General features: G+C 32.8%; 2 protein-coding genes across 6 annotated transcripts in view; both read right to left on the bottom strand.

The window, feature by feature from the left end:
* LOC111706963 (glycogen phosphorylase) overlaps nt 1–2,552 on the bottom strand; it is a 38,460-nt gene extending 35,908 nt beyond the window's left edge. For 3 of the 4 annotated variants that reach the window (XM_023479932.1, XM_023479923.1, XM_023479948.1), the window contains exons 1-2: nt 2,451–2,552; nt 1,486–1,571 (exon numbers count right to left, since the gene is read on the bottom strand). In XM_023479932.1, coding sequence (XP_023335700.1) covers nt 1,486–1,571; nt 2,451–2,513 — 149 coding nt within the window. In that variant the 5' untranslated portion in view covers nt 2,514–2,552. The other variant, XM_023479939.1, reaches the window with a different exon arrangement.
* Nucleotides 2,553–8,425: 5,873 nt separating this feature from the next.
* LOC111706988 (uncharacterized) overlaps nt 8,426–10,409 on the bottom strand; it is a 31,076-nt gene continuing 29,092 nt past the window's right edge. For both annotated transcript variants that reach the window (XM_023479965.1, XM_023479957.1), the window contains exons 20-23: nt 9,965–10,065; nt 9,283–9,430; nt 8,753–8,863; nt 8,426–8,633 (exon numbers count right to left, since the gene is read on the bottom strand). In XM_023479965.1, the coding sequence (XP_023335733.1) occupies nt 8,541–8,633; nt 8,753–8,863; nt 9,283–9,430; nt 9,965–10,065 (453 nt within the window). In that variant the 3' untranslated portion in view covers nt 8,426–8,540. The remainder of the gene's footprint in view (nt 8,634–8,752; nt 8,864–9,282; nt 9,431–9,964; nt 10,066–10,409) is intronic.

Below are 10,409 nucleotides of genomic sequence, written 5' to 3' on the forward strand. Positions count from 1 at the left end.
GAATGTAAATTTTCTTATTAAAAAAAACTTGATATTTTCTAAAGACGAATGGCATGGGAACAGGATGCACCGAGAAGAAACCAAGACCCCAAAAAACGTTTTTCAAGAAAAACATAAAAACCCAAAGTTAAAAGACGACATTGCAATTTTGAAAACAAGAAGATATGAATTAAACCAATTTAATGAAGAAACCTCTGTTAAGTTCGAGCATGACTGTAAACATAGGAAAGGATAACATGTAATATCTTTTTAGCTCCACTTTTAGAAAATAATAAAATATTTTACTAAAAAAGGACGACTGCAGAAGACGACATTCGAGATCTTTCATTAATGATCATTTCACTGAGAAAAAAAGCTTTTTTAGACCTACAGAGCGTCCTATATCTTATCGGATTATCTCCACGCTCTAGAAATGACGTGGGCCACCCTGTATAATGACCTTAATTCAAAATATTCCATAACAACCATCACTATTCCATCTCAATCAACCATTATTTTTCAAGGTCGAATTCATTATAAAACGGGCATAGTTGGGTATACACTATAATAAATAATAATTTTACATTTTAAAAAAGCGTAACTTGATAATTTAGTAATAAATAATGCTACCCAACCCGTGTTATTTGATTAACTAAGAATTTTTCTTTTACCTTTTCATCATTAAACAGGGGTCAAAGAGAATAATAAACATGTGTAAATATTCTTTCTAATTTTAAAATGTAGAACTAAAAAAGGATGAAAATAATTATAAATGGGTTGATAAGAATTAATAGATCACATTTGCAAGAATAAAAATAGATAAAAACGCTATGCATAATCGTTTATATTGTTGACATTATGTACAGTGTCTGAGTGTACACATCATCATTCATCAATATAGTTAATGTTCAAATATATAGTATATATTCAATGTAAAGAAAATGCGAATATTTAGTGACCATTTATCTAAGATTTACGCACCCGATTCAAAACAGTACCAAATTTTCAGTATCCAGTGGCCGAATTTAAAGAATTTGAGCGGCGGTTTAAATTTAAGCCACTTAAAATTGTATCAAATGTTTCAAGATTTAAGCCGGCGCTAAATTTAAACCGGGTTTTGGCGGATTTAAACCGCGGCTCAAATTCTTTAAATTCCATCTCAGTAGTCTTTAACCATTGTCTTCGCAAATAATATTAAATCATACAGCACAGTTCTCTAAAAGAAATTTGAAAATTTAGATAGAGACATCAAGAAAAAAATTAACAGAATTAACTTTATCTTTCTCATTTTTTCTCGAATTAAATTTATCATGGTGCCGTTGTGATTTGGTCATGTAGTTTTTGGAATGAAGGTCTTGTAAAATTACATATACAGTGCCTTTAATAATAAATTCTAAAAAAAGGTTTTAAAATATTGTACCTGGGTGTAGCAACTTGCCTATCCTTGATTTAAAATATTGTACCTGGGTGTAGCAACGTGCCTATCCTTGATTTAAAATATTGTACCTGGGTGTAGCAACGTGCCTATCCTTGATTTGAGTATAGTGAAGATGACGAGTAAAGCTCTTCTTTACATTAGCAACATTCTCAACCTGAAATACATAGATAACTTTGATATTCTCAACCTGATATACATAGATAAATTTTGATATTCTCAACCTGATATACATAGATAAATTTGATATTCTCAACCTGATATACATAGATAAATTTGATATTCTCAACCTGATATACATAGATAAATTTTGATATTCTTAACCTGATATACATAGATAAATTTTGATATTCTCAACCTGACATACAATGATATTTTTTTATAAAAACTTCACCGTCTTCTTAACCTCCAGCCTGCCCTCTTTTCCACCTTTAAACCTTCCGCTCCACTTTTGATTTGACCTCAGTTTGAACCTCTGACTAAATCAGATTGACCTTCAGATTGACCCAACATCTTAACAATGCTCCTAACCTTCACTTGCTCCTTGACTTACAGGTAGATACAATTAATAAGACATATGTGCACCTACAACTTATTCTACATCTTGTGACCTTCAAGTTGATCTTGACCAACAATTTAACCTACATCTTGACTTTCACCTTAAGATTTTGACCTGCAACCTCACCCTACGTTATGACTTTCAACTTGATCTTGTCCTACAACTCGCCCTACATCTTGATTTTCAACTTGATCTTGTCCTGCAACTTGGACTACATCTTGACTTTCAACTTGATCTTGACCTACAACTCACCCTACATCTCGACGTTCACCTTGATTTTGACCTGCGCTCACCGTATGTCTTGACTTTCAAATTAATTTTGACCTACAAATCTCAAAACATCTTGATTTTCAATTTTATCTTGGATTTCATCTTTATCTTGATCTTAACTTCACCTTCATTTGTACAATTGTTCAAAAGCTGGCCCTGAAATCAAAATTGACCTAATATGACCTGTAGCTGCCTTACTAAGTTTACCTGCGCGATATGTCGGACGGAAATCTGCTTTCTCCGATCATGATCGGTTACCGGAGCAGACATGGTCTCTGCAACAACAAAAATTATAATCAATAATTAAACAAGCACTTATGTGGTGAAACTAAACCGGCATATTTCCTTGCCTATACAGTATGCTGAAAGCGTGCATACAAAAATTTCTCTAAATAAGAATTGAATCAAATTATATTTTCTGTTCTGATCTTTTGCAATAAAGCGACCATGTGCTGTGAATAGGATAACTGTTTGAACTGTAAAGAACAGAATTAGGTGTTCTGTACTCCATAACTTGCGTACACTTGTATTATGCACACGAGATATGTACTACAGCAAGGTTATAATGCAAGGAAAGTTTTTTCAGAGGTGTACGCATCTTTTGTACTGCAGTGTACTGTCTGTGGGCGGTAATGTAAACATAAGACGCATGTTGAAACCTGACATGGGATCCATCTTTTACATAAAAAATCAATGAAATATTTTGGTCATAGTAATAGGAACCTATTATGAGAATTATAAAAATTATCAAAATTTAATTCTTTTAACATCCTTGGATACTAAACGAACACTGATGCATCTATTATTGTTTACAAATTCCGCCCAGAGAGAACTGGTTTCAATTTGTACACAGAGTATACGCGACTGCAATTAACTTTCCTTGCATTATAACCTTGTACGAAATAAACGAAGATTAAAGAAACAAACAAGGTTTCGCCTTTCGGACATCATGTTTAAAAAAAAGCAATTGTACAATGCACACAAGCCATTGGAGTATTGGGCAAATCATTTAAATTGTTAAATATGCAGTAAAACTTATTCAAACTTCATTAAAGTATAGTCTAAATAATTGCAATGTTTTCAATCAAACCCCAGTTTTGTAATATCGAATTGTCTTAAAAAATACATGTTTGTGTCTTTTATACTTTAAAGCTCTGAATTTTTACATGCATACTAAGCACATATTTTAAAAGAAAACCAGATTTTTTAAATGTTGCCATTTCATCTCAAAATTAACGGCGATAATCAGAAAGTAGATTTTTCCTAGTTTTTTTCATTCATTCAGTATCTGGAAAAAAAACTTTAAAATATACACATGGATGACATGGATCACATGGATGACTCAAGAGTCGCATACATTTTCTTTACGATAGATTTTATATTCTTTATTAGATATTAACACTTAAAGAAGACGAATTCAAATATGGTAAAACGATTCTCGTGTTATACAGGGTTACTCACAAAGGATGAGACTTCAGAGACGACTGTAGTGAGTTTGTACAATATGTTTCTTTGTATTCAAACTCTCTGCAACTTTTCTTTCATTGTCAACTCAGTAAATAGGCCATTAAAATACCATATTTAGAGCAGATGATTTAATTTAAACTTGGGATCGTCAAGAGTTTTTGTCGTCTTTGTAGTCTCATCCTTTGTGGTTAACCCTGCATATTGGGACACCTGTAACTCTAAGTTGAAGATGGCATGCAAACAGAAAAAAGTCAAAACTTTGTTTCCTCTTAACAAAATAACATAGACATAAAGTTAGGCATACATTTATTGTTATAAATGATTTTTAAGACTTAAACAGTCACAACAAACAGCTGCAGCGTGAAAAAAAGATCTTAAAGTATTCACTCAATTCCCTGCCTACTGGGATAAAAGTACATACTATGTGCATATTTATAAAACAATTCCCTGTCTATTGGGATAAAAGTACATGCTATGTGCATAGTTATAAAATAATTCCTTGCCTATTGGGATAAAAGTACATACTATGTGCATATTTATAAAACAATCCCTTGCCCATTGGGATAAAAGTACATGCTATGTGCATAGTTATAAAACAATTCCCTGCCTATTGGGATAAAAGTACATGCTATGTGCATAGTTATAAAACAATTCCCTGCCTATTGGGATAAAAGTATATGCTATGTGCATAGTTATAAAACAATTCCCTGCCCATTGGGATAAAAGTACATGCTATGTGCATAGTTATGAAATAATTCCCTGCCTATTGGGATAAAAGTGCATGCTGTATGCAAAGTTATAAAACAATTCCCTGCCAGTTAGCTAACGAAGACGACCTCTAATCAAAAAGTGTCATAAAAGAAATTGTTCTTAGAATTTTTTTTTTTTTTACACAAAAATTGACTATCGTCGTAATGATTTCAAGCAAATTGTTTTATTTTTGGATATCCACTCCCTCCTAGTGCATATATAATTTTAGTGAGATGAAGAACTAGAAATGTATCTAGTCTAATCTATATATGTGTGGTCTAGTCTAGAGTTCTCAGATCTGACTGAAGTCAAGATTTCAAAATTATAAAATTCATTGCACACACTTTCTGCTCAAGAGTTTAATGCTTTAAAAGTCTGGCGGCCCGGGAATTCCTGATTTTATTTTTCAACTTTTTTTTGGGAGGATTTTCAGATTCGATCTAACACACATTCTGGGTCTAAGTAAACTGGAATTCTGATTCCAAAACAAAAAGAATTATTTTTTTTAATTGTAGTATAAAGACAGCTATTAGATTTAACCCTTAACTTGAAAATTTGCTTTAGGAGCAAAAAATATAATGAGCTTTCTCTAGAAAAAGACAGAAATAGTAGGTACAGAAAGTTTGGCCGGCGAAATTGGAAAAGGGCTAAAAATAAAAAATTGTAGCGTTGTTGTTTTGGCACATATGTGAAAATATTATTGTTGTTCAAAATATGCGTAAACATTATACTTAAAATATTTTTGCAGTAAAAATATGTGGGAAAATACAATTGTGATGAAAATGTTTGGAAAAGAAGAAAGTACAAAAAAATTAATAATATAAATCAAGAAGAAAGACCTGAACTTTAATTAAAAAAGGTATTATATAGATATAAAAAACGAAAGCAGTCTTTAATTTCAACGTTACACGTCTATTCACACAATTAATCTAATCAGCATTCTCTTCAATTTAACATATTTTATCATTATCTTTTTTCTGAGAAAAAAACAGGAGTAACTTTATTATTTTTGCCCAGACACGGTTTTAAAGGGTCACTTTGTGAATCGGTCATTCCACTCTATATGTCATAGGGTCTCTTTAAAAAATGTCTACAGTCTCTTTAAGTCAGGCAATAAATACAGCACCATTTACAATTAAATTAACTTAAGGAATTGTTGTGTTCACTGCTCAAGCCACTATGCCTGACAATGTTACAATGCAGCTGAATTTGGGATATCTGGGATACCAGGGCCCATACATACTTGTCCGACAGGTTTCCTCCTAGTCCTACTAGTCAGACAACTTCAAATATTTAGCTAGGAAACAGATCCTGATTTCTGGTCTGATTAAGAAAACCTGAATATATCTCTTCATCCTAGAAACTCTACTCTCTACACATTTCAACCTTTAACTACAGGTGGAAGAAAAAGGGGCTGAGATGTATAAAGGTCTCGTAGAGGTTAACATATGCGCCAAAAATGCATACTCCGAATTAAATTGACGGTCACCTTGCTTGTGTTGCTAGGCGTGGAGGGGAAAAGTTTAAAGAAAGGGAGTATAAACAGCTGTTAAATATGAATTAAAGGGATTATAGACTTTAATACATGTAACACTGTGGTTCATGTAATTTAACATGCAATGTAGAATAATAAAAGAATAAAAGAGCTTAAAGGATAATACTTCAAACTGCAGAGTTCAGTCCTAAATTCTTAATTGGCAGAGCACAAAATAACTGGCGTATTTAAGACGTACTTTGAACTCGCTACAGTTGAACAAAACATTTTTCCTTTTCTTCATCATTTAGCATTTATAATGCTGTCTGTCTCTTCATTAAACCAAGTTCAACCTTTAGATATAAAGATTTGAAAAGTTTTACTTGTAGGTCTCATTTTTAGTGGGAAACTCTGTATAAATCAAATCGAGTCAACTGCACACAAAAACAGCTTAATATATTATTAGAGTGCAGTCTTTTTTTACGATGTAAACTGTAAATTGTAAACTATATGTTCAGTTCAGAATGAAAAATGTTATCCTGAGAGTCCTGGTTGTCGTTTTAAGAACGTTTAAAATGAGACGAAATAAAATGTAAATTAAAGTTTCACTTTTGCTGATTATATTCACATATCGGATCACAAATATTAAAATATTGTTTAGTTGGCAGTATTCAAGTTCATATTAAGGTGTCACTTCCCCGAGTTCAGCTGTACATATAATGTTAGAAACGCATGTCTGTTGCGAAGTCATTGGTGTGACCTCTAAAATACTTACAGAAAAGCTTATAACACGGGCCGGGTCACCCGGCCTCCGTGCCCGGTCAGATTTTCCCCCTGGTCAGGCCTGGGCACAGCCTCCAAGCCGGGACAGGCATTTCCCCGAATCAGGCCATGAAAGAATTGACAGGACGAATTTACGTAATGTCACGTTTCGTCCGTCTTTAAAGCTGTAAATTCCAATAATTAATAAACATTACAATTGATACATGTTTTCTGAAATTAATTCAACGTCATGTAAAAAGTACTTAAAAACTTGATGGTTTTAAAAATTAATAAGTTTCATGTTTGATATAATGGATCATGGATGCAAAGTACATGTATTAACAATGTGATCCCCAAAACCTGTTTGAGCAAGATATGTTCTCAGTGACATACAAAATACACTCAACTTAGACTTAATCCTATCAGAATGATAAAAACATAGTATGTAGAAGACGACATTCGTATTTAACGACACACGGTTTGCTAAATCACTTGTATTTTTATTTGTTTTTAATTAAGCTATTCAATAGCAGTAGAAGTATAATAATCGGCATTGCCCGTAGTATTTAAAAATATGTCCAGAAAGCGACCACCTAGCTGTTCATCCCATATACTTTGGCGCCCTTTATAGGTCGAATGAAACGCTTAAATTTACATATTTCTATCTGTACCGGTTCAGCCCACAATAGATAATAATATAAATGTATTTTTGACAAAGTTTAGAGCTCACATGTCTCACATAGATAAACAAAGTTTAGAGCTCACATGTCTCACATAGATAAACAAAGTTTAGAGCTCACATGTCTCACATAGATAAACAAAGTTTAGAGCTCACATGTCTCACATAGATAAACAAAGTTTAGAGCTCACATGTCTCACATAGATAAACAAAGTTTAAAATTCACATGTTTAATGCGTTCGAATGTCGTATTTGATATAAATTAATTAAAATAATATTTCTGATATACATGAAAATTTTAAAAATACATTTATTTCAATACCAAATACATTATACTTACAATTTATTTTTAAGTACTATTTGCTGATTTTCATTCGATAATGCTATTACTACACTATGTAAAATGCTATTTTATTCTTCTTCAAATTTCACAGCCAGACATTTTATACAGTAAGACATTTACAAGGAAGACACTTATTTACTTTAAAGAAGATTATAAATTTAATTTGATTCGTTTACGTTCTTTTCTGTAAACACTTGGTATTTAAAAATAAAATATTCCGATTTAAAAATCCTATCAAATAAACTGCGGCATTCAGAAATTTATCAAAATCAAAGAATGAGAGCGGGATCCACAACACAATAGCTCTTTTGGTTGTTTGGTTTATCATTAGGAACAGAAAAATGGCGAGTTGTTCACATAGATAAAGATAGATTGCGCATAAGACGACATTTTTCATCTTGAAAGATATAAATGTACAGAGATGTTTTAAAGATATTCCTATTATATAGATTAACTAGGTCGGTTGTGAACATTGGCTGTTCTTATGTCATTGAGTACTTGTGGTGTACATGAGTTCTGTAGAGAGAAATTTAAGTTAGTTTAGTCCTTCTCAGTTCTCGTCAATATGATATATTGCTCAGTGAAATATTGCTGTTCAAATAGTTCCATTCCCGGAGACCAAACCACCCCGCTTATCATTGAAGTACACTTTGACCCCTAGAAGTATGAGTTCGCGGACTGTACAATTCTTGGTGATTTTGCGTACATAAGCTATATATGTTTATTTATCTATGGTTGTTCATTTGAATTTCGTTAATATTTCGTTTAGAGATAAGAAGTTAAATTTCTAGTTGAATCTACATTTTATGTTTTCTTTGAGTTCTACTTCATGGATTCTGATTTCTTTATAATATCCTGCTTTGAAGGCATATTTACAAGCTGCAGTTCTCCTAGTATCTGCCCGTACGCTTTTCCCTGCAATAGCATTCATTTCAAAATAGTTTTTAGGATATCTATAATTTGCTTAGAAACCTAAAATATTATCTAGTATACATCAAATGCCTTCAAACGTATGCATAATGGCGGATGTTTACCTGGGGATCAGGGCGGAGAGAGGCGATTCCTCCACCTCCAAGAGACGACTCAAGAACAAAATTAAGGGCATGAATCCCCGGGCATTCATATCTCTTGACCAAACCAGGTCCCTGACAATAAGAAAACAATGAAAAAAAAAAAAATAATTTGTCTTTTGATACTACTATATTTTTATTTTAATACTTAATTATATCATAAAAAAGAGATAAGTCAAATTGTAGATGAGAAAACTGCGAAGTTTAGAAAATAGAAAAAAAATGAAAAAGTTTAATGATTTTATTTCAGTTACCACGTCTATCTCCAACACGCGTTTAACATGCTAATGTTTGATGTCTACAATGTGTTAAGACGCAAATTGTTTATCTCAAACACGTGTTAAACATGCTGACGGTTTATCTCAAACACGTGTTTAACATGCTGATGGGTAATCACGAAAACGGATTAAAATGTTAATGGTTTACCTCGAATACATGTTTATAACATGGAAATTGCTTACCTTGAACACATAATTAACATGCTAATGGTTTACCTCAAACACGTGTTTAAAGTGGTTTGCAACTCTCTCCCTGGACAGAAAGTATCTGATGTATGGAAGAAAGGCAGGATGTCGAGCTATAACTCCAATATTACTAGAGTTCCCTTTATCTCCACTTCTTGTATATGCTAACTCTTCCAACCTATTATAATAATAATAATAATAATGACGGTAATGACGGTGGTGGTGATGGTGGTGGTGACGGTGGTGGTGACGGTACGGTGACGGTGACGGTGACGGTGACGGTGACGGTGACGGTGACGGTGACGGTGACGGTGACGGTGACGGTGACGGTGATGGTGATGGTGATGGTGATGGTGATTGTAATTGTAATTGGAAATGTAATTGTAATTGTAATTGTAATTGTAATTGTAATTGTAATTGTAATTGTAATAGTAATAGTAATAGTAATTGTAATTGTAATAGTAATTGTAATAGTAATTGTAGAGTGTAGATGTGGGATCCAATATCAAGGTTTAGTTTAATGATAAATGAATGAACCTGTAGGAATGGGATCCAGGGATCCAATATCAAGGTTAAGTTTAATGATAAATAAATGAACCTGTAGATGTGGGATCCAATATCAAGGTTTAGTTTAATGATAAATGAATGAACCTGTAGAAATGGGATCCAGGGATCCAATATCAAGGTTTAGTTTAATGGTAAATAAATGAACCTGTAGATGTGGGATCCAATATCCAAGTTTGGCTCCGAAACTTGTATTTTCTCCGGAACCGTATTCTTCACTTCTATTTCTGGGGCAGAGTATTCAACAATCTAAACATTACAAAAATCCTTTTTATTTTATATATTTATGCCACACTTTGACTAAGGGAAAATAAGTACAATTTTAAGGAACATTAATATTAATGAAATATAAAATTCAGTTTTTTGGTTTGAGGTCTAATTTGTCATTTTCCCAATATCTCTCCAATTGACATGTTCATTGTTCATTGTTAAATATTCAAGGTTCAGCCTTCCCTGCCTTCAAGTATCCAGACTAAAGAGAATTCCCCCCTCCAGCCCACTTCTATTTGGTGAAGAATTCATACCGTAGGCTTTTATAAAACATGCAGCAAATCATCATTGCGTCAACTAGAGTTGTATTCGGAGGGGGGGGG

This window comes from Eurytemora carolleeae, unplaced genomic scaffold (assembly GCF_000591075.1).
Source record: "Eurytemora carolleeae unplaced genomic scaffold, Eaff_2.0 scaffold52, whole genome shotgun sequence".
Lineage (NCBI taxonomy): Eukaryota > Metazoa > Arthropoda > Copepoda > Calanoida > Temoridae > Eurytemora > Eurytemora carolleeae.